The following is a 23,623-nucleotide window of genomic DNA, read 5'->3' as shown; positions in this document are numbered from 1 at the left end:
GTTGATTTATTTATTAATAATCAATTTGTTCGATTAATTCAATTATAAATTTTAAATACTAAAAATTGATCAAAAATTAATACTCTCAATTAATTTTAAATGTGAAACCGAATTAATGGATTTACTAAATTGAATTATTGCTTAAAGTCTCTGGTAGTAATTAAGTAGTTATAATTATTTGCTTTGGTAAAGGATTTGACAGAAGAGGAGGGGCGTTTGTCTTTGTTCAAAAGTTGAACTACTTTTGACTTTTTGCATTATCTTTTTCTTTGTTCAAATATGCAATGGGAATTACACTAATGAATTTCATTAATTTTAATTTATTCCATTAATTATTTGGATTATCGACTTGGGGGAGACCAACACAACCCCATGAAATAATTTTTAATAAGTTAAAAAATATAATTATGGATTGCGAAATTTCATTATTTGTTCTCGATTGTGGTCCAAGCATTCGTACGTTCATGTATCTTCGAATTTTTTTTATTTTTTTCATCAAAATTCATAATTCTTTGAAGACTAAATGTACAATATGTGGGAATATTGTGTTAATTTTTCAAAAAAAGAATATTTTTTTGCTGTTCTTCTACTAATAAAATGCATTTTGCTTGGGAATAACTTTATTAATATTTCAAAAAATATATTCTCTCCGTTCCATTTTTTTTAGTTATCCCAAAATAAAATTTTCTTTTCTTTTCGACCCCTAATACATATATATTATAAAAAAAATTAAATTTTAATATGAAACATATTAAAACCAAAAGTTTTACCTTAATTTTCGAAAAAAATAAACATTCAGATACAGAAAAAAGTACTTATTTTATTAAATTATTTACCCCCTTTAGAAATTAATTTTGGAGAGTTGTCTTCAAGCAAAATGCCAAAGGCTTTTAATTAAATCATGGTCATATGCTTTGATCAATTATTGACTTTCATGAGTTAGGGTACAATGTCTTCTATTCCTTTAGCTTCTCATCAAATATTTATTTTCATTTAATTTATTGCAAATCTAAGCCACATCGATAATTGATTGCTTGAATTTGAACTTTATTTTTTATGGGTTTTGCTTAAAATGAAAATATTTATCAAAATATATATATATTGTATTATAACAAAATAAAAATCATTTTGTTAAATTTTCGATGAAATTGTTTGTTGAAATTTCATCGAAAAAGGGTATTTCTTACGACCAATCAAATTCTGAAATCAATGTCCTTTAGCCTGTTTTGAAAAGGAAATTTATTATAAACAAATAAATAAATAAACAAATAATGTGTGAGTGACAAAAAGGGTTCCAAATGGATATAGCAAAAGATAAGATCAAACAAAAATTCAGAATAGTCGAATATTGCTCCTTTTTATATCCTGATCCATACAGTCTTGTTCTTTTTTGTTAAGTCCCTATCTATTTTTTCTTTTTTCAAAATTTTTTATTTAATGTAAAAATAAAATACCGACAAAATAAAAAATTATAAACCGAGCAAACGCAATAAATTAATTTTTAATTTTTTTAAAAAATTAAATTTATATTATTTATTTAAAAAATTATATATTAATTAATAAATCAAATACTCATAAATATTTTTCGAATAACACCTATTTGATTAAAATATAACCATGCATATTCACTTGATGACATGTGGCAGCAAAATCATCATGCCAAGATGATGGGGGTCCCATGTAGCACATCATCATGGGTGTTCAACGTACTCATGATTAAATCATCTGATCACACACCATCGCTTTTGTTGACTTGTTTGTCACTCTTGATATTATAATCATATTCATAATAATATTATCATTATCAAAAATAAAAAGGAAAATCTCTTTCTGTTGTTGCTAAAAATAGGACAATTGTCGACGGTTGAGAAATTCCACGTAAATCTTTTTAAAAAATGGCATGAAAATGTTGACCCTCAAAAAAAATATATTTATATGATGATTATTGATTTGGTTGGTCATGGAAGGTAAATTTTTTTTTTTTTTTTTTTTTGTGATTGTCGATTTGCATGCGTGGTACTTCCACCGCCTCATGCAACTCCTGGAATTATTGCTGGCACAATTTAATTATTTATTTATTTTTTTGACATATACAAATGTAATTAAATAAATATAACAGAAAATGTCGAACATAAATTATACTTATTTTCTATTTTTTAAAATTTTAATTTATATATTTATTAATTTGACAAATACCCAATTTTTTGAGAATAAAAATTTTGAGGATGATGGGTGTAATTTTTTTTGAGATGTTAATTTTACGAAAAATAATTAATAAAAAAAATCTAGAGTAGATTAGATTAGAACCATATGCTGTGGAACCCATAGCATGTTAGCTTTGTCAAGCTTTTTCATTTGCATGCTTCCAAGTGTGGGAAAAAAAAAATTTGGGGAAAGAGTATTAGCAAAGAAGCAGAGCAAAGTGTGCTGTGTGATGAATAAAGGAACAAGTTAGGTGGTCCTCCACTATTCATAGTCCCTATTAAGCATAGTGCCTAAGAAAGATAAAGTGGTCCAATGCCATATATGAAAAAGGGTTTGAAAAATTGGAGACTTTGTCTCTAAAATTCTCTTCTTCTTTTTTTTGTAAAAATTATTCTTTGATTTGTTTGAAATCTCCATGATTCATTCTTCACAAGCAAGTTTACTCCTTGCTCTACTATGGAAAATTGAAAGGTAGCATCTTCCTTTCTCGCTTGATTTCTTCCCTTTTTGTCATCACTCAAAAAGAAAAATATTTTAAATCTTAAACATATATTTTTTGATAAAAAAATAATTATAGTTTCGAGATTTTTCTATTCGCTACATAAAATGTACCATAAAAAAAATTAACTAATATTTTTACTCGAAATTATAATCTTGTAAAAGAAAAGGTATAATGCTTAAAAAAGTTCTTAAATTACTTAAGAAAGCTTAAATAAGATTTTATTCTTTTATTATGTTTAATCAAAATTTTATATTTTTATTTTAAATTAAATAGATTTTTATGATTAATGATAAGTTAATTGTCATTAATTAAAATATAATTATTATTTTATATCTGCATGACTCTTGATGTTGACGGTGAAAATGTTATATAACCATGTCATCATATTATATTTTTATTTATTATAAAATGTTAACATATCATATAAACGCTGTGTTATATAAAATGATAAGTAATATTTTGATTAATAATAGTTAATTAATTATTAATTATAAAAACTTATTTAACTAAAAATAATATTATAAAACTTGATTGAACGTAATAAAAAATATAAAATTATTTTATTTTTTAAAAATAATTCAGATTTTTTATAAATATTATATCTAAAAAATATTACTATAAAGTGAGCTCCTTGCCTGCGTACATTTACAACATGACACGGAACTTTCTAAATTCATGACCAAGTTTCTGTATAAGCACAGTACAACATTGAAAATTCCCGACATCTGCAGCTGTCCATCATTGAACGACCAAGAATGATAAACAAACTGAAAATGAGAAAGTAATGTTAAGACTTTAAGATCTGAGAGTGCAGTTTTTTAAAAAAAAAAACATAAGACCCAATACATAAATCTTCTTTGTGTTGCACAATATCCCAAGATAAAGTACAGTGATGATGTCAGGCACGCATTTCAACTCAAGCACCATGATGTTCTTTTTGGACCCTAAGTGCAAAACAGTTGTTCATCAGAATGAGTGGAAAAGGCCTCTAAATTTTGTTGTAATAACACTGCACTCAGACAGGTTATCAGAGATTCAAACATCATGAAACATAAGATTTTGGTTGTAAATTAAAGAAACAAAAACTGGGTTCCTTTCCAATTTCCATGTTGCTTATGTACAGTAATGATTAGGCTGAAAGGATATGGTTTCCAAAGGGTATAATCAAAACTCACCGATGGGGTTCAAATTCCAATGGCATCAAGAAGCTGGGAGTGTTGTGAAACGGAAACTAACGAATTGGCAACAATGGCACCGCTAGCAGCAACTGCAGGGACTCCAATGCCTGGAAAAGTAGAATCTCCACAGCAGTAAAGCTGTGGGATGGGGGTCGAATGTCCTGGAAAAGTGTCTTGTCCGGCTTGTATAGCTGGTCCATAAGTTCCTCTGTTCCTTCTTAAAAACCTTTGATGTGTCAATGGAGTTCCGACCATTTTCACCTCACACTTCTCCCGGCTGAAACCTGAGCCAAGTGCTCGTTCAACAGCTCTCCACAATACCTGGTTTATGAAAGCATTACCTTGAGAAAATGTTACATTTTACACCAAGGAGTTTGATCCTGTCAATCTTGATTCTGGTGTAACAGTTTAAGTACTGTGAATTAGCAGAAAAAGCTAGCAAGCAAGTTTTGATTACCTCCGATCGTTCAGCTTTAAGCTTTTTGTATTCTGGACTTCTGCGATCGAGGCCATCCCACAATTCAAATGGTTCAGTTCCTGGTGTGTAAGCATGTAAAATGTGCTTCCCCCGTGGTGCCAGATTGGGACTAAGTACACTAGGTACAGATATTAAGACAACATTCTGATCAGCATCAACTCCTCTATCCCAGTCATTAACAACAATATGATGGATTCCCAAATCCTCGCACAGATCCTGGACATTTTTTATGCTTAAAAAGTGGTTAATGAGGTGTGTACTGGAGATAGAACACACAAGGAGACCAAAGATTCAGAACCTAGTAACCGACAGGAAAACTAATTAGACAACTATGTTGCCAGTTGCTAATATTTCTAACCTCTGCATCAAAGCCTAGATGGAGATGCATGAATGATTCGCATTGCTGTGTTGTCTTAATCCTATCAATGTATGACTTTGGTAGTTGATCCTTGGGCAGCAGGTTCAAAGTGTCCCACATGGATGCATTGCTAACAACAGCCTTTTTAGCACGTATAAACTGCAGCAAACACATATATCTTCAGACAATAGCATTTCAGGAAGACAGAATCTGTTTCAGACAATTTTAAAGTTCAGTTTCCATCATTGGAATTATGTTTACCTGACCACCTTTCAGCTTAACTCCGGTAGCTTTACCATTCTCAACAATGATCTTCACCACATGACTTCCTAGAGATAGCCGTCCCCCAAACTTTTCCATTCCTCGAACAAGAGCGTCGACAATAGCTCCACCTCCATCAAGAGGATACTCCAGAGTACAACCAGGCTTGTACCATTCTGCAAACATATAAACCTGAAAAAAATTGGAAGTAAACTCAACAAAGTCAGATTTTACAAGAACTTGATGTATGTCAATGGCGTTTCACCCAGAATATAAGCATTAAGCATGAAAAAGAAACACATTCTTTTCAGGAAAAGTACATTTACAAGGACATCCATGAAGCATCATACAAATGGTGATTTGAACAGTCACAATTCTTTAGAAAGGCAAGCTAAAAATCATGAATATCCTTATAGTTACCATCTCTGCTGAAAGTATACCATTGGATTTCACCCCGGCAAGCAGGAAAGCCAGAAGGTCCACCCAATTCCTAATAAAAGGGTCTTTCAGCTCCAATGAGTCCATGATTTCTGAGAAGGGTCGTAAGAGCTTAGAAGCACCAAAAACTCCCTGAGGTCCCATTTCTACAAATGATTTCAGCAGGGAAGGGGCATATCTAGTGGCAGCAGTGGAAAGAACACCCAAATCTCCTCTGATCGATAAAGGCGGCAGAGCCATTGCAGCGGCAGATAATGGAAGTATTGCATCCTGCAGCCAAATTGCATTATGAATTTGAGAAAAACTAATCTGATAGAGTTGTGGTATCAATTATTTTGTTGGAGGCAGGTCTTTTGAAAGTTCTATTTTGAGAAAAAATTATTATAAACTAAGAGAGCTCCATAAGTAGAAGGGGAACAAAAACTGAAGGATTGGCTGTCAGCTCCTAAAAGAAAAATGAACAGAAACAACATTTCTTCTTCCTACAATTAATCTGAATTCAAACATTGACAATAATGTGCAGAATTTTTGGAACTCACAAGAAGTTTTTTCCACTCTTGCACGGCATTCTGACTTGCATACTTTTCAAGGTCCTGAAAAGAATGAAAAGTTAATCAGAGTAATACCCTTTGAACTTAGAGCACCAAGTGTTTTTTTTAAGGATAACCTCATTGCATAATCCTTTTGTTACCTTTGCCTCTCAAAGAATGTATCAGCAAACAATGGCAGGAATGTTTTCAAAGAGAACTTATACCACGATCATACATAAGAAGGTAATTATGGTACCAATTAATAACATCAAATAGAGAAACATTCCACTGACAGAAGTTTCCAGCTCATTTTACCAGTGTTCAACTTCTGTTGTTGGCAATTGGTGTTTTAAGACAAGATGCAGATGAGGTCTCATTGTATCAGTCATTGCATAACCAAGAAAAATCTACATAACCAGATTATTTGGATGCGTTCTACTCTTAAAAAATGCATGTAGAACAGATAAACGAACATGAAAACAAAGAAATATCAAAATACATATTAAAATATGAAAAGGGCTTGAATTTTAAAAATCTAACAATGGCAGTCCACCTTGTAAAATTCAGTTGGGCCAATGCGTGATAAGAATTCACCTTCAGGAATGTATACCATCCAAGAATCATACTTTGCACATGGAACTGACTCACCCAATGCATCCAGGACCTGCAACTCAAGGATTTATAATCAAAATAAAGGATGAGTGTCCAGCGTCCGCAAACTATATCGATCAGAGAAATCAGATGAACTGCATCCAAGGTGACATTACATTGACTTGTTCACCACATCAGAAATTCCCTAAGCTATCCAAGCTAGCTTCTGCTTTGGCACATTCATGTTCCAAATTACCAGGTATCTTAATACATAAATAGAACTGACAAACACCACTGCCTCAATCATAATCATTGTTCATCGACCCTCGAAGCTGAGTGAATGCGACTACAAAAAGTAATCTTAGAACAACGACCAAGAGTACAAGATCAATTGCTTCTTTTTTCCTTATGGCTCATATGGAAACTATACCTGGCTAACACTATACCATAGACAAAGATAAAGTCGTGATGTAGAAAAACATGTGGAAAACAAAAATAGGGAGGGGGGGGGGGGGGGGTAACAAACACCTGTGCAAGAGGATTCGCCTGAGGACCTCTTGACTGAAAACCAGAGAATAAAGATGGACCAGAATCAAATTTGTAGCCTTTAATCTCAAAAGAATGGGCAGCACCACCAGGCTGATCGTGGCTTTCTAACACGAGAACATCCTGGTTGTATCTAGCAAGAAGTCCCGCGCAACATAGCCCACCAATACCACTCCCAATCACAACAACATCAGCCTCTGGCTTCCCTGCAAATCATCAATCAACAAATTCATAAGGCAATTGTAAGGCAAGTGTAAATGTGGGGCGAGAGAGAGAGAGAACCTGGAACAGTTTTAGCAGGCTTGACAGAGACGGAGCCATTGGAAGAAAACCCAGGACTATCGTTGGAACTTCGCGCCAAAAGAGTTCTTCTGGACGGTGGGCATTTGAAACCAGCTGGGAACAGAGGACGGCCAAATTGAAGGCCCAATTCCATGGAAAGTAAACTAAAAAGGGTTGAAAGCAAACTAACAAAGCAGCGATCAGAACAGTTTATGGAGAGGTAATTGAAAGAACAAGGCGTTCGTTCATGGTAGCTCCTTGTTTCTGCTAAAGAAGCTAGCCACGTCATTTCCCCAGTTCCTACCGCATGTGTTTGGGATAGCCGTTAAGTCCGTTATCTTCCAAAAGTCCAAAGTCCAAACTAACAAAGCGTTTTCTTTTGGGCCGTAGGAAGCATGGTGACACTTTCCCAACCCAGCTTCTCATCAACGAACGTCTAAAGGCAAAAGCTCTCCGGCTGTCGGTTGTGTCTGACTCTGATACTACAAAGATTATAGGGTAGCACCAAAATGTAAATTTTTCATTATAATTTTCAATTACAATCATATATGTATAAGATTTATCTAATGATAAATATTATTCTTTGTCCTTAATTTTTTATTATGATTGACTAATTGGTAATTATTACGAAATTAAAACATTATATTCGACATCTCATGTTTTTGTTTAATGATAAAGACACGTTATTTTCATAAATCTCATGTCAGTAACAAATAAAATAACTTTTAAACTTCCAAATTTAATTTTTTCATTTAAATTGAAAATATAAACCTTTAACAAGTGATATAATAACTTGCTTAACTCCACTAATGTGAGAAATCCTGTTACAAATATTAAGATCGAAGAACGCACATTGACACTTAGATACTTAGGCTGATTTCCCTTCTTCCCTTTTTCTTGGCCAGAAAGGGTATTTCTTTTAGAAAGAAACTTCGTCCAATTTTCAAACAATATTTGCTAGAAATGTTGAGCAATCACATATTCATATGGAAGTGGCAGCAAACATTAACACTCACATTGTGGATATCACTTTATAAGACCCAAGCCAAAACAAAAACCAAAATGGGTTCCCACCGACATACAAATTTACCATTCCTCCAAACCACTCCAATGCCTAGTAACATAAATCCGCCATGATTCAAAACAAGCTGCAGGCTGGTAAAAGTTTCCCCCAGCTTTCCTTCTCTTCTGCACGAAGGACAAACCCATACAGACAAATGCTAAACTTGAGTCTACACAGAAGGTGGACTGCTCAACAAGACACGTATGATAACTCAGTAAAGCAGAGAGTATGTAGAGGGCTCTGCGTTTATATTTACAGTTCCAGCTATGGGAGGAAACCGACCAATAAAATCAGAATATGCCAGCACCAAGTCGAGTCAATGGCAAGAATCAAAGGAGATTCATAGCGCCTCAGCTGGACAAAATCCACTATGGCCTGCAGCAATGAAAACAGTGATGCAGTGCGATTACTAAGAAGATAACTTTTTATTTCTCTTTGCTTCTTGTTCCTTTCTATTCCGACCCATCTTTGACTAAGATCAAGATTTTCTTCAATCCACCAAGTATTAACATTGGGATTCCTTCAACCAACCAAGTATTAATTACAATGGTATCTGCAACCTCTAGGTCAACTGAACCTCTTCCCCTACTTTGCTGCTGAAACATTGATTACACCTGATCATGGGTTATGCAAAACGAGACAGCCTCCAGCAAAAAGCAAATGCATGCTCGATATTCATGTGACTAAGCAATTTGCTGCAAAATAATGTTAAATGAGAATCAATACACACCTTGACAAAAGCCATGGAAGAAAAAATGTTAAAATTGAACAACCAAAACAGAATGCAGTAGAGCATGCAGTGAGTTAGAAACTTTTTCCAACAACTCTTACCCTGAAATTATCTTTCATGTGACAAAATGGAAAGTAAAACCTATCGTTCCTCACGATACTTGAGAGATCAGTTATGTAGGCAAATTTAAATCAACTACGAAGGTAACAATCCCATTCAACACACCAAAAGTTACTCCAACTAAGAGAAAGAGATTATACTTAGATGAATCAATTCAGGCAGATTTTATACTCTTAACTGAGATTGGTGAATCTGAATGTTAATATCATGATAAGATCAACACGCACATCATTTCATCGCCAATACGCCCATTAGCAGCAATATGGCCATCATGAACACTGTAGACAAGTCCACACTTTTGGTTCTCTCACCTACAACTTATCTTGCCGTCACCAATCGCCACCAAAACTACCATCAGGCTCACTGCCACCACCAATGCTGATACTTTAGCTTGCTACCAACAATCTCCTAACACCACTATATACAAGACCAGGATTGCCAATGCTGAAAACTTTCTACCATTCATCCTTTCTTTCAATGAATAAATATTTATTGGTAGTCTAAACTGCTATATAATTTTTAAGCTTGATATTGGCCAACCATTTCTGATCACAGTAAATAAATGAATATTGGTAAACCACAAAGTTGACAATAATCAAATGCTTACCATTTTAAAGGTTCACTAAGAACCAGAACTCGATTTCTGCACCCAGACTTGTTTCTGCAAATTTAGAAAATAAACATCAAAATATTTGGTCAGTAAAAATTGTAGCAGAAGACAAATAAACAAATCTGATATCCAAGCATAGTTTTAATCACCTCATGAGAACCATAGCCAGCAGCACAGCCTCTTTTTCCAGGTTTTCCATCACTCATAACAGAAGATCCATCGGCAACAGCTCCACGACGGCTGACATGTTTATTATGGGATCCTGCATAAATTTAAAAAAAAAAAAGAAAAAGAAGTTGATGAAATGGTAAACTTACAAACAAATAAATGACGAACACAAAGTTTGTTCAGCTTCCAAAATCAAAACTAACCATTATCTAAAGAACTGTTGCGTCCACTTCCAACAGTTTTAACTTGCACAGACCGTACATTTGACAAATCAACTTTAGTATCACCATAAGTCCCTGGACAATTGTATGCACATAAAGAAACATCAAAACATATTCTCCTTAAAGGAAAAATTCAGTTTTGGTTGTTGCTATTCACTGAGGCATGAGCACATAATGCAATCGTATGCAAGTCTGAATTTGCATTTGTGTCTTGATAGCAACCAACTCCACTTTGTGGAGAATCTGCAGGGCAATGATGTTCCCACAGAACAAAGAATACCAGAGATTTAACATATCCATACCTTCTAGAGGATCTAAAGGTATCAGCGCAGATTGAGAAGCAGATGATGACATGGACTCATCACTTGCATATGATCCATCAGAACGGCGGAGGGTCCACACACCGCGATCTGGTCTATCTTTGTTTCTACAACGTCTTTCTGGCTTCTCACTACCATGCAAGTCATTCCCAACAACCTTGTCATCTGAAGCAGTGTTTGTATCCTTCAAAACTAAATGTGAATGTGAATGCCGTGGCGGTCGTCTGTCCTTTTCCAAATTTGAGGTCCGAATTTGCTGCTCCGACTGGACCCCAGAAGACTGATTTTGACGAGCATCCTTGTTTAAAAGTATGCCTCTAATCATTCTTCCTTCACGTCGTGAGTTCTGTTTGGTAGGAGTCGAACCAAGTATAGTTTTAATTGGAGATGTAGCATTCTGTTGATGCAACACGTTTCCAGCCACCTGTGCAAAGAATAAGCTCGTAAGGAATGTAACATTCCACAACATTGCAATTAGAGAACTATACTGCTGACCATATGGACTGATTCCAAACCGTGCCAACACTGTGTCCATTAGCAACAAGATCAACTATATAATGAGAGGAGCCCTGTTCCTTTCTCCGACAAGTTACCACCCCCCCCCCCCCCCACCCCTAAAACTACTCTCCCCTTCTCCCTGAGTATGCACAAATGTACCCTATGAATTTACTCCCAGCCTCCATCGGTACAAAGAATGAAGAATGAGAGCATAGACCAAGACTGAAAGGTAGAGCCGCTAGAACATGAGAATATAGAAGAACAAGAGACTCACAGGAGAAATTTCTTTCTCTTTCCCTTTAAGAAGCAGAACTTTCTTCTTAACAGCATCAGTAATTCCAGGAACTCCTGGAAAAGTGGGAATGAGAAATTTAAATGGGAGACATGAAACATGAGAATGCAACCACAAAACCAAAAATTCTTTGCCTGGTAGCGTTGCCAGCTAAAGCATAACAAGTAATAATAAACAATAATAGCTCATTAAATAAAGGAAGGAAAAATTAGAATGATTTATAATGGGCATTTATGCATTATCACCCATACCACTTTCCTCTTCAGATATTTCAGTTCCCATAGATGAAGCTAAAGCAACATGCTTATCAGAAAGTTGCTGCTCATCCCTTTTAGAAACCAAAATGTAAGTTGACTTGTCTTTGCCACTTGCATTTTTCAAACTATCCCTCAGAACATACTGCCACCATACAAGACAAGGTATTAATAATCCACAAACTTCCAACATCTCACCAGTATATCCATCATGGATCTAAACAAAGTCAAACTAGATTTATTTAATATTAAAAACGAAAAGAAAAAAAATAAAAATCAGTAAAATACCCAATTGTAAATGTCATCATCTAAGTTACACATACAAAAGAAATCTTATTTCCCAAAACTTTCAAAATTATTTCACAATGTACTCTAATATGTTAATGAACCACCACAAATGTTCATAATTTTACTTCAAGGCTATGTATGCACGGCAATTTCACACATACTGGTTAAACTAACTCATATTTTATTGGCCATAAAATTACTACACCATTACTATATAAGAAGAAAAAAAGGGTAGAATCATGTCAACTCAAAAGCCATTAGATGGTTTTGGCTACATTAACCAAATATATGCATACCATTGTAGTAGAACCCCTTCTCTTTTCAGAACCTCTTTTCGATGATGCTGAACTTGGAGTTCCACCAGATGACCCACCAGCTCTTCTGCTCAGTTTCCCATTGGACAGTGACCTCTGTCATAAATTAGTAGAATAATTAAGCTGTATATGATAAACCATTAGCACGAGTAGTTCATAGGAAAGCATTGAAAGTAACTAAGAAACGAATTTAATGCATTAATAATATAAATAAAGCCAGGCAAAAGTTAAAAGTAAAAAATCTTACTTCTGTCCAAATATCAATACATCAAAAAAGATGACAGGGTAAAACTATTGAATGCTTAGGTAATATTTTATCACTCTTTAGCAATTCATTCTCATTGATAATGATGCCATTAATTGATTTTAACATGGTATTTGCTCTAACAAATCACTTTGATATCCAACAAACCAAAGAAAAGCCTACTTGGCTTCTCTAAAGCTCGGTAACAAAACACACCTATAAATGATAGCAAACAAAACACTGCTCATTATTTTACAGTCAAGTATGCTGATATAGGGATTACAACATATTACCCGTGATCCGCCCTTAGCAGCTCTTTTCTGTCTAACAAAATCCATTAAAGGTGTAACTATAGGAGTATCCTTTGGTACACCTGAAAAGGGCATTAATGGCATAACAAAAAAAATATCAATACATAAATATGCCGATTTTTTAGTCATTTAATTGCACTAAAGATTTTTCTTTTTTTAATTTTCCAACACAATAACTTTTGTGTAACTAACCAGCTCTTTCTGCCTCTTTTCTCTCCAATTGTATCTCTGCACTAGGAAGGTTCTCAACTGGCTTCCCAAGACATTCAAGGAACTCCAAATACTCAGGATCTAGATGTTCATCAAGAAATACTTGTATTTATGAACAGGAAAACAGTGGCATAGATAAGTCAACATAAAATATATTTTACATTTGAATCATACTTGAAGAAAATTAGCTTATTACCTTTGAGTATAGTCCCTTCACGACCATCCTTTTTAGAAGACCGCTTTGGAACACGTTGGGAAGGTGCATACTCAACAATTGTTTTAAACTGAGTGCCTAAAAAAGAGAAGCAATAGTTTTATTTTGAAATCCATGTCTAGCATCAGTTTATTGCAAGCTTCTCATCTTAATAGAGGTTAATGCAAACAGATTAATAAAAAAAAAATCAGTTATCCAACATAAGCTTGTCAAAAATACTAGATCATGGTTCTGTCAAAAATCTCTTTTTCTATTTAGCAATGAAGGTCCTCTAACATCCCCAACAACTCATAGATTTCTGAGCTGTTAGTTAAACGAGAGAATCAGATTCATTAGCCTTTTGGAGAAGAGGAAAAATTTTATCCAGTTGGAATAAATAACTCATAATAGTATTGCTGATAACAAAGGTATGCTATGCTACATCAATGTCTTTAAAGTTCAAGAAATTACCCTTCTCATTGACAAACACATGCCCATTGAAGAACTCTGCAAACTCCAACACGTCCTCAGACCTCTTGAAATCTATGTATGCTCTGGAATAGGACTGATGCTTCTGACTGCAAAATAATTTCGAAAAGTAAAACTATAATAAGATAATACCTTTTCTGAATGCTAACCTTGGAATTCTGGTAATGAAAAATTAAAGAAAAACTACAATGGTAACATATGCAAGAACAACGGGGTGAATTAGTCTCTGAACAGTATCTAAATGATTTATTCATATCTGATCGAAATGACCTAGAACATGACACAATCTCCTTCCTATAAGAGGAGACTGAGACGAGTCTTCAATTAAGTAAAAGAAGGCCAAATATAAAGCAAAACAACACATGCCCATTCACAAGAGACCAGGAATAATCCCCAAAATCACAAAATCTCCTAATGAGAAACCAAAGTAATACATAGAAGAACAAATATCTTATACAAACAACCACTGTCAGTGCTAAAAACAGTAATAATACAGTAAATGCAAAACCAACACTCCCTAGAACCCTTCCATAAAGGAAAATACAATACAGTTGAGAAAGAGAGAGAGAGAGAGAGAGAGAGAGACCCCATTGACAAAACCATAGAAAAACAAGGGCAATTAAGAATATAATTCAAGAAAAAAAAAGGAAAATTAAAAACCCACCTGCTCTTCCCGGGACGAAAAGAGAGCCAGTTGTAACGGCCAGAAAAAGCACTATCGACTTGTTCGACAAGCATGGCCTCCGTAATAGCCGGCGGCAAGTGGCGGAGAATCACTTTAGTTCGATCCAAAGCCCCCTTCATGCCTTCCAAAACCCTAACCCTAGAAATCCCAAACCCCAAATATCCCCCCCTCTAAAAAAAGAAACCACTTGACCGACTGTCCTTGATAAAATCTTGGCTTCGAAGAAGGAAAAAAAAAAACCGCGAGAACCACTGTGAGATCACATCTTATTTAAAACAAAGTTGGCAAATCGATCGATTAGCGAAGCCCTAATTTTTGCGAATTGAAGCCCAAATCGCCATGCAAGACTCTTACAGAGAAGAAGCAAACGTCAGAATAAATTAAGACAAATGAAAAAGGATTTTAAGGGAAGATAGGTTTTTATTTATATTTTGGGTTTTTCTTTTTTCTTTTTTATATATTTAAAGACTGTAATTAAATCTAGCACCAAAGTTTATGCCTGAATCGCTAAATATTACACATGTGCGCAGTGCGCACCATGCCTTTTTTTTTTTGGGTTTAAATTCTTATAAAGTCTTTACCTATATTTATTTATGCAATTAAACTCTTATTTTTACATAATACATAAATTAAATTTTTATTTTTTAATTTATATATACATAAACTCTCAATTTTAACCTAAATTTAACCATTATCAATTAATATTTTTATTCAAAATAAAATATGATATGACAATTTAAATAACTCACGTGATAATTAATGTGAAATATATCAAATGATAATTTATATAAAATATATTACTTAATCATATTGTCAGATTATGTTATATGTCACGTGTATAGAAAATATTTATTAATACTCTTACGATTAATAATTTGATTGAATACAAATAAAAAGATAATAGTTTATTTTGATATAATAAAATAATAAAAATTAATGTATAAATATACATATATTTTTATTATTTAAGCTTTTTTTCTTTAATAGAAAATTTTTTCTTTTTTATCTTTATATATTGGTTAATTTTTTTAAAAAAAGAAGAAGCATAAATACATACATTTGCTTTGTATATATATATATTAGAAAAGCTTCAAAATATCTATCATTTCAACCAATTAACATCAATCATTTCATATTTTGATTCATGTGACATATATAAAAGGGATTGGTTGGATTAATAATTATTACAAAATAAATGTTTTTCTTTTGAAAGTTATTCACAAATAAATTTCTTTGAAATTAAAAAAAAAATCAACAAACTATTTAGTATTAAAAAAATATAATCTTTATTTTTTTAATATCCTTATTATTAAAAAAATAGAGCATATTCTTAAGCATCCAAGAAAATTATTGAATAGTCAAGGTTGAAAATTGATGAATGGAATCCTAGAAATATAATATTAATAGTCAAATTTAGACAAATCTCTTGCTAATTGTTCATGGCATTCCTTTTTGGGGCTAAACTAGTTTGTAGGTGTATAGACTAAACTAAAATATTAATTAAAGCTTACTTGCTAATTCATTTTTTACGGAATTTAATATTACTCATTAATTATTTGTTAATATTAAAAAGCATCGAACATTTATATTATAAAAAAGTTATAATATAAAGATATGAAAATTTAAAAAAAAATATTTAGAGATGAAAATATAAGGCATATGTAACAAAGTAGAATTATACTTATATACTTATTTTGTATTATTGATAAAAAAAAATCATAGAATGAGAATGTTCATGTTTAGATATGTTACATTTGATTCAATTATATCAAATTAAATGAAATTCTAATAAACATTGTTTTAAATCCATTTTATATATCTAATTATTATTAGCATTAGATACCATTAATTGTACATAAATTTTTGCACACAAAGCTTAATCATTTTCTTCTTGGAAAGATAATTGCATTAAAATTTTTATAGGTCAAACAAATTTTGATCTCCAAATTAATTGTCAATTAAATTTTCTATATATATATATAAAATCTTGCAAGATCTTGGGTGTTTAAAAATAAAAAATAAATAAATATTTTTTTTTCAAGTTGAATATTATAATAAGGTGCATGGAAAAAGTGAAAATAAAAAAAGTGGTGGTAAAAAATTGAGAGGGTATAAATAGAGCGAAACAAGGCATCAAAGAGTCCTCTTGGAGTAGGGCTTCGGTCTCTCATTGACACTCTTCTCCACATAAAGAGGGTAGCAGACTTTGCATCTCTGCCCCCCTTTTCTCCTTGCTTAGCTCCTTCATCTGCCACTCTTCTCTCTCCTTTCTCCTTTATCAAAGTAAGTTCTTGCTTTTCCTTTCTCTTTATATATATAAATATATATGTGGTATCTATATATATGTGGGTGTACGTTGGATTGTTGACTCTGAAGAATTTTTCTTATGTTGAATGAATGAAGCAGGCTTAAGGGGAGGTGAGTATATGATGGGAGAGAGAATCCCACCAGGGAGTTACTTTCAGTACTCGCCTTCTGGCGTTCCTGCTTCTCCTCACAGACCTTCTTCTCTTCCTACAGATCGTGAAAGGTCAGCTTTATTTTTTTTGAAGTTACCTCAATCAATCCAATCCCATGTTTTTTGTTTTTCTCTTGGTTAAGTTTTGCTCTAATTATTGATGGGTTTTTGTCTGATTGGTCTAATAATTTGAGCGTTCCTTGTTCTGATTGATGTGGGATTTGGAAGTTGGTTTCAAGGAAAAGCTATAGTTTGTTTCTGTAATTTGATGGTTTAAGGAAAAGCTTATGTTTGTTAATTGATGGTTCTGTTTTTGCTTAAGTAGATGCACATATTTGTATGTGTGTGCTTTATATATTTTGTATTGTCTAGCTCCAGTCTTACTGTATTATCGTTATCTTCAATGATATCTTACAATTAAGTAACAATGGCAGGTATTTAGCTGAATTATTGGCAGAGAAACAGAAGTTGGTACCATTTACTCAAGTTCTGCCTCTATGCACCAGGCTTCTTAATCAAGGTTACTGAATCTTCTGTTTTCCTTTTTCGGCCCTATAAGATTCATTAACAGTTATGGTTTGTATCATTAGACATTGGTGTGTTTGTTTTTTGGTTGAATGGACAGCATTTCTAGGAATAAAACAATCTGTATCACTACATATTACATTACACACTTCTCAAGGATGTCAAATCTTGTGCCTAAAGTTACCATTTACACTCTTGTTCTAATTAAATATAAGATTCAATCTGCTAGACTGTTCCATAGATCCATAATCACAAGTGGCAAACATAACCACAAATGATGACCTTTCCTGCTGTAGGTAATTTATATATCGGCCAACATATCAAGTCACTTTTTTCTTTGTCTCATGTCACTGCAGAGATAAGAAGGGTATCGGGTGTTAATCCCAGTTTTATGGATCATGAGAGATTTGAACATGATAGTCCTTTTAGGTCACTTGGCCAACATCCCAATGGGAGACAGATGGACTTGGAGGGATGGTCTGTAATGCAAACAGAGGTAGTGCTGTTTAATGGTTCTATACACACCATGTTGTTTTTTAAATAATTTTTTTATTTAAAAGCTTGTAATTGCTTACCAGGTTAAGAAATTCCATTTTCCTTGTTATGGGTCCCCGATATGAATTATTGTTAAGATTAATAATTTGCTTCTCATTAATGTTATATGAGAGGAAAATGAATTCTCATTAATGAAATTATCTTGCTTCAGGAAAATGGGCATCTGCAACGAGTTGTTCCAATTCAAGCTGCATCAATGGGTTGGCCTGGTTTGCCTGGAGTCCCTACAACACCAATTGTAAAGCGAGTTGTTAGACTTGATGTACCTGTGGATAAATATCCAAGTGTAAGTTATGTTGAATTTTGAGTAAATTTTGGTTTACTTCCTTCTAAAATAATAGTTCTGACACAGAGGCTTTGCAGTATAATTTTGTTGGCCGAATATTAGGACCACGAGGAAACTCCTTGAAGAGAGTTGAAGCCGTGACTGAGTGTAGGGTGTACATAAGAGGCAAAGGATCTGTCAAGGATTCTGTAAAGGTAAAGTCAATCATGAATTCTGTTATTTTCAACATGTAATTTTGGTAATGCAATGTAGCTTGGGATGAACTAAAGGTTTGAGTCTTAAGCTGCTTCTTGCTCAGTCATTTATACAGGTTCTGATTATAATTGAGTGTGTTCTGCTTTCTCTTGCAAATTGGAGTGTGGCTGATTGTTGGGCTAGTCTTCGGAGTGTAATATCCTAATTTACATATCTTTCATTTCAATACATATTCTAAAGTAAGGCCATTTTAAATTGTAGGTGATGTGAAAATTGCTCGTCTAGTTCATATATGATGGTGATGGTGCGTCTCCATTTGCATTTGACATTTTACAGCAAACTTCAGTATTATGTTTATTTGATCTTTTCAATTTTAGCACTAGGAACTATTATGATCTATACAATGATCGCTTCTACTAAATAAAGTAACTTGTTGTTAATACACTCATGCATAAGCAAGTTCTGACATAATTAAAGCCAGGCCATTGCTAGCTAAGTGAAATGCATATAGGACTGAAATTTAGAGTATAGAAAGGATTTGCAATCTTGAACTGAAGTTATCATCTTGATATTTACTTCTAGGATCAAGTTCTTCTTTTAAGTTGTCATTTCGTTTGATGTGTGCTTCTCTTGCTATTCCTTTATACTTCCTTTAAAGTCTCACAATTGGCTGCTGACTTTTTCTATAGGAAGAGAAACTAAAGGATAAGCCTGGATATGAGCACCTTAACGAGCCACTGCATGTGTTGGTGGAGGCTGAATTTCCTGAGGATATGATAAATTCTCGTTTGGACTATGCTGTTGCAATACTAGAGAACCTTCTGAAGCCTGTGGTATGAAGAAAACCAGTTTGTGGTTTTTTATGTTACCCTTCCTTTTCTGTATGTTCTAACTCCTTCCTTTCTACCATCTTCAGGATGAATCCTTGGATAACTATAAAAAACAACAGCTTAGGGAGTTGGCTTTGCTAAATGGTACATTGAGAGAAGAGAGCCCAAGAATGAGCCCGAGTATGAGCCCAAGTATGTCGCCTTTTAACAGTACAGGAATGAAACGAGCCAAGACAGGAATATGACCTTATACATTGACGATGAATCTTTGTTTGTTGCCGGTTCACTGCATCCGGTTAAATGAAAATCCTGATGGCTTTGTGACGGATTAATTTCACCATAACTTAGGGAGGTTGAGTCAGGAAGAGATAGTCAAACTCCTGTCAGTTTTTGGCCATAATGGTTTTGCATCTCGGTTATCATCTTCTTCATTGGTTCCTGTTCTTTCATGTATCATTCCCCATAAGGTTTACTTCCCTACTTCATTAGTTAAAAAATAACCTATTCCCTAATTACTTTAGCCGTGCTCTTTCTGCTTCTGGGTCTCGTAACCTTGTACTCGAAGATTCTTTGCACTGACAATCTTCCAATATTTTATGCATATCTCTATATATGCATGCCCTTGATTATAAGATACGATTGGTCATTGTATTGTATTTTGACTTAATAATAAGTATTTTCTCTCTTATCTTGTTTATTATGTATGTCTCTGCCTGTAACATAACTGGTTTATATGTACTTGTTATGCATCCATTCATGCAAAGAAATGGTTATGGCAGATGCTTGTAGGAATTTGTTTCATGGGGACTGAAATTGTGAGCTATGAGCCAGCTCTCTAACTGATTCTGATTGTACCTTCTGGTTCAGGGCAGTGTTACCTGATTTCTCTTCTTTTTTGCTGCTATTTCAAAATTTCAATATGTTGAGTTCTCTTGCCTTTCTTTTACCATTATATTTTACCTATATTGTGATATACACCATAGTTTAAGAATTCAATGATTGAAGGTTGCCTGCAGGGAATACACGGTAACTAGTGAATCTTTGATTGATACATTCATCGGTGTCCTTTCTAAACAAATACACAAAGCAGAATCGTTTGACAGAAAGTGTTCGTGGTGGTTTAATCAAAAAATTCCTCTCCCTTGGAACTCAAAATGAGGGCTTCAGGCTTCAACCCTTGTATGGCACACACTTTAGCCACAAGCAATTGTAAGATTAAGGTAAATTTTTAACTACTTATTTTCTCATTGAATGCTAGCAGGTAGGGAACAATGGAGAACCAACCCCTATAGCATAAACATATCTATATCTTTAAGAATGCAAATGAATATAAAAATCATTCTTTACAAACAGAGAATTAACACTCTTCAAACATCTTGTACAAAATGGTACCATCCCCATTCTACGTAGGCACAAAACTTAAATTCAGAGGAAATTTCATTTGAATATATCATTACAAATACTACAACTTATGGTTGAAAAATTATCTGACCTCACCACAGGATAATGCCTAAATCCTGATTTTGATCACCAGACAAATGAGTTTTCTAAACAACAAAACCCTTTGATGCCATTTCAGCCTGCAAATCAAGAGCAAGAAACTCGTGTTAACAGTTAATAGAATAAACAAAAAGGAGGATAGATGCAATAAAACATCGAAATGGTGAGTATGATCAGATAAGAGCAATCATTGCATAAGGTATCTATTGAAAAGAATCAACATGAAGCAGTCTTAAATTCAAGAGCCAAACAATTCGAACAAAAGGTCCACATTACACTGCAATGATGGCATTAAGTCTCGCTGCCACCAACTTCTCTATTTGCTACTATGTTGCATGGATAGGTACATAGAGAGGGGAGAAATAGACACAGACGCACAGGGATACAGACTTGAGTGTCAGACTTCGACATGCATGGGGACTGCCCAACAAAGTGAAGCCCGAAGTTCTAGAGCAGTGTAAATGATTACAATGTCACCATAAATTATAATTTTGCACATTTAAGTTCAACCATTATAGTGTTCACTACTAGCATAACATGGATAATGAAATTTATTTTCTTATTACAAACAAAACAAGGGTTGAAATTAAATCTCCATAATTGAGGACCAGAAAGGCAGTTTAAGTACACACCTCAAACAGGATGAGCATAGCTTTCAATGATGCTGTCAGTCCCGAAGGCCAAGTTCAACCTCGAGCTCATCATCTTCTTCAAACAACTTCAAAAGACGAGCATATTGCTCATCTCGTTTCTTTTTTTGCCATAACTTGAAAAGGAAAAACGAAAACAACCCTACTGCAACAACCCCAAGCAATATGAGGACTACCTTGGTCCCAGTATAACTACTCGCATTAGACTTGGTCTTTGAGCTGTTTTTTGAACTTGTAGAGTCATCAGAAAAACCTGAAAGGAAAAATTGATTAACACTTTCAATAATTTGCTAAGCAGCGATAAGAACAATCTCTACTTTAAAGTCCATCACAGCAACTTAATCAGACTTCCAATCAAATTCAGCTGCAAAATGGTTCAACTAAAGCTAAACAACCAAGTACTCAAATAATAAGGGATACGGAACCATCTCCCTTAACGATGTATGCAACAAAACTACAAAGTTCTAGATCAGCTATGCATGAATTCCCAACATTCCATGGAAATGAGAGTAATTAGGCTGAGTTTGAATCACAACTTAAGCTTGATCCAATCCTAATTGCCAACTTTTTCCGCTTACAAGCAGATTTATTACAGAGTGTAACAATCATAATAGCAATTTGAAATTACAGATATTACATATGCCTTTCAATTCATTCTTCAAAGTAAAAAAAAAAAAAATCTAACTTTATAGGTAAAAATTTCTTGTGAAAAGCAAAACAATAAAGTTATAAAATTTAATTAAAAAAAATTTCCTTTCCAAAACTCTCCCCCCTCCCCCAAAAAGGGAAAAAAATGCTATATTTTTATGTTAATTCAATGCTAATTTCCACAGCAGCCAAAAAGAGAGCTTCCACGAATCAATTAAATAAAACTAAAGGGGAGATTCGCGATCTCGATGAACAAATAAACAGCGCAAATTAATAATACAAATAGACTCGATTTTCATGCAATTAAGGATCGGAATTTCGACCAAACTAATTTGAAAATTCAATTAAAAAATCTAAAAAAAAATACAAACACACAAAATATAGAGTATAAAGCGATCTAGGAATGAAACCTGAAATGAATTGTAGAGAAACTAAAGCGAAAAGCAGTAGAAAACGCAGCGATCTACGTCTTGAAATTTCAGTCATTCTCTAATCTCTCTCTCTCTCTCTCTCTCGCTGGGCAGAGAAAGAGGAATCGGTCTTCTGCGGCCTACAAAGCGAATTTTGGTTCTTTTTTTTTTTTCGAAATTGTCACTGATAAAGACGCTGTTTTTTGCAATTTGGCCCCTGTAAATTTTGATTATTTCAAATCGAACTTTCTCCCTCCGTTGTTACCTTCTTTTCCCCGCCCTTTTTCCATTTAATGACAAGTTGGTCCCTTAATTGTAAGGGTGAGCAAAACCAATTTAGACCAATTATCCACCAAAATCAAATACGATTTGGGTAAAATGATTCGGTTTAATTGGTCCATTAGATCAATTGATCCAAAATATTTGATCCAATTAGTTTTTTGGTCGATTTTTAGTTTTAAAATTTTTGAATCGATCCATCTAAAAAACCAAACTAATTTTTTATATATTTATATATATAGTCATATATATAATATTTTTCTATATATGAAGAAGAATTGATAGTAAACTTAATTAATAATATATTTAAAATATATTAAGGTATTGTACGTAGGTATATAAATCATAATCATAGTAATTTAATATTAGTTATATATATTTATTTATAAATCTATATTAATATGACATTACAAGTTATATATTTTAAATGATATAAGTTATATGTTAATATTGTAATAGATGATAGTAAATATCCTACATAGTAAATATGTTATAATTATTACACCTTAGTAATGTTTTGTAATATCCAATGGTATGAGAATATATATAATTGTATAAATATATTATATATACATATACATAAGCATTATTATAATTTATAATAAACTTTATTTATATGATTGTATTTAATAACTTTATTAGTTATCACCTTAGATTTTATAACATATTGTTTATAATAAGTTATTATTTATACAAACTTTAATATAAAATATTATAACATATAAGTTATATCTTAATTATATATATATATATATATAATAAATCATATATTATATATACATATATTTAATTTATACATAAGCATTACTATAACTTATAATAGACTTTATTTATATGATTGTATAAAACATTTTAATATATAATTTGTATAATTAATTATATATATAATAATAATAATAATATTAGTG

At 33.1% G+C, this 23,623-nt stretch overlaps 4 protein-coding genes across 9 annotated transcripts; 1 reads left to right on the top strand and 3 right to left on the bottom strand.

Moving 5' to 3' along the window:
* On the bottom strand, positions 3,318-7,703 carry LOC18607132 (prolycopene isomerase, chloroplastic). 3 transcript variants are annotated; one of them, XM_018116527.1, is made up of 10 exons: positions 7,370-7,703; positions 7,070-7,293; positions 6,504-6,614; positions 5,960-6,013; positions 5,403-5,690; positions 4,983-5,174; positions 4,722-4,880; positions 4,343-4,579; positions 3,883-4,206; positions 3,318-3,474 (listed from the first exon to the last, which is right to left on the bottom strand). In XM_018116527.1, the coding sequence occupies exons 1-9, from the start codon at positions 7,656-7,658 to the stop codon at positions 3,892-3,894; spliced, it is 1,869 nt and encodes a 622-aa protein (XP_017972016.1). In that variant the 5' UTR covers positions 7,659-7,703; the 3' UTR covers positions 3,318-3,474; positions 3,883-3,891. The 3 variants fall into 3 exon arrangements, with proteins under 3 accessions (XP_017972016.1, XP_017972014.1, XP_017972015.1); XM_018116525.1 differs by lacking the exon at positions 3,318-3,474 and adding an exon at positions 3,532-3,651 and having other exon boundaries at positions 7,370-7,700; XM_018116526.1 differs by lacking the exon at positions 3,318-3,474 and having other exon boundaries at positions 3,676-4,206.
* On the bottom strand, positions 8,363-14,785 carry LOC18607131 (regulator of nonsense transcripts UPF3). Of its 2 annotated transcripts, none has more exons than XM_007041139.2 (13): positions 14,359-14,785; positions 13,677-13,783; positions 13,209-13,304; positions 12,995-13,114; positions 12,785-12,864; positions 12,230-12,343; positions 11,643-11,790; positions 11,374-11,447; positions 10,584-11,025; positions 10,264-10,356; positions 10,042-10,154; positions 9,890-9,943; positions 8,363-9,127 (listed from the first exon to the last, which is right to left on the bottom strand). In XM_007041139.2, the coding sequence occupies exons 1-12, from the start codon at positions 14,496-14,498 to the stop codon at positions 9,905-9,907; spliced, it is 1,566 nt and encodes a 521-aa protein (XP_007041201.2). In that variant the 5' UTR covers positions 14,499-14,785; the 3' UTR covers positions 8,363-9,127; positions 9,890-9,904. The 2 variants fall into 2 exon arrangements, with proteins under 2 accessions (XP_007041201.2, XP_007041200.2); XM_007041138.2 differs by having other exon boundaries at positions 12,995-13,093.
* On the top strand, positions 16,522-19,925 carry LOC18607130 (KH domain-containing protein At1g09660/At1g09670). Of its 3 annotated transcripts, none has more exons than XM_007041136.2 (8): positions 16,522-16,662; positions 16,786-16,909; positions 17,272-17,357; positions 17,719-17,858; positions 18,069-18,203; positions 18,281-18,397; positions 19,088-19,231; positions 19,315-19,925. In XM_007041136.2, the coding sequence occupies exons 2-8, from the start codon at positions 16,806-16,808 to the stop codon at positions 19,471-19,473; spliced, it is 885 nt and encodes a 294-aa protein (XP_007041198.2). In that variant the 5' UTR covers positions 16,522-16,662; positions 16,786-16,805; the 3' UTR covers positions 19,474-19,925. The 3 variants fall into 3 exon arrangements, with proteins under 3 accessions (XP_007041198.2, XP_007041199.2, XP_017971516.1); XM_007041137.2 differs by having other exon boundaries at positions 16,528-16,662; positions 16,783-16,909; XM_018116027.1 differs by lacking the exon at positions 16,522-16,662 and having other exon boundaries at positions 16,756-16,909.
* LOC18607129 lies at positions 20,518-22,616 on the bottom strand. Its single transcript, XM_018116028.1, has 3 exons — positions 22,437-22,616; positions 21,361-21,631; positions 20,518-20,808 (listed from the first exon to the last, which is right to left on the bottom strand). The coding sequence occupies exons 1-2, from the start codon at positions 22,510-22,512 to the stop codon at positions 21,396-21,398; spliced, it is 312 nt and encodes a 103-aa protein (XP_017971517.1). The 5' UTR covers positions 22,513-22,616; the 3' UTR covers positions 20,518-20,808; positions 21,361-21,395.

Source organism: Theobroma cacao, chromosome 2, assembly GCF_000208745.1.
Source record: "Theobroma cacao cultivar B97-61/B2 chromosome 2, Criollo_cocoa_genome_V2, whole genome shotgun sequence".
Lineage (NCBI taxonomy): Eukaryota > Viridiplantae > Streptophyta > Magnoliopsida > Malvales > Malvaceae > Theobroma > Theobroma cacao.
The sequence above is the reverse complement of the archived record's forward strand: the minus strand, read 5'-3'. Positions and strand labels throughout refer to the sequence as shown.

Bases quoted from the DNA above. Each gene is read 5' to 3' on its own strand.
- LOC18607131 (XM_007041139.2), bottom strand. From the start codon at position 14,498: ATGAAGGGGGCTTTGGATCGAACTAAAGTGATTCTCCGCCACTTGCCG. The intron at 10,357-10,583 runs GTATGGATATGT...ACAATTGTCCAG, and splicing joins ACCTTTAGATCCTCTAGAAG to GGACTTATGGTGATACTAAA. The intron at 9,944-10,041 runs GTGATTAAAACT...CTAAATTTGCAG, and splicing joins CTGGCTATGGTTCTCATGAG to AAACAAGTCTGGGTGCAGAA.
- LOC18607130 (XM_018116027.1), top strand. From the start codon at position 16,773: ATGAATGAAGCAGGCTTAAGGGGAGGTGAGTATATGATGGGAGAGAGA. The intron at 17,859-18,068 runs GTAGTGCTGTTT...ATCTTGCTTCAG, and splicing joins GGTCTGTAATGCAAACAGAG to GAAAATGGGCATCTGCAACG. The intron at 18,398-19,087 runs GTAAAGTCAATC...CTTTTTCTATAG, and splicing joins CTGTCAAGGATTCTGTAAAG to GAAGAGAAACTAAAGGATAA.
- LOC18607129 (XM_018116028.1), bottom strand. From the start codon at position 22,512: ATGACTGAAATTTCAAGACGTAGATCGCTGCGTTTTCTACTGCTTTTC. The intron at 21,632-22,436 runs GTTTCATTCCTA...TTTTCCTTTCAG, and splicing joins TTCTCTACAATTCATTTCAG to GTTTTTCTGATGACTCTACA.
- LOC18607132 (XM_018116527.1), bottom strand. From the start codon at position 7,658: ATGACGTGGCTAGCTTCTTTAGCAGAAACAAGGAGCTACCATGAACGA. The intron at 7,294-7,369 runs GTTCTCTCTCTC...GATGATTTGCAG, and splicing joins GCCTGCTAAAACTGTTCCAG to GGAAGCCAGAGGCTGATGTT. The intron at 5,175-5,402 runs GTAACTATAAGG...AATTTTTTTCAG, and splicing joins GTATACTTTCAGCAGAGATG to GTTTATATGTTTGCAGAATG.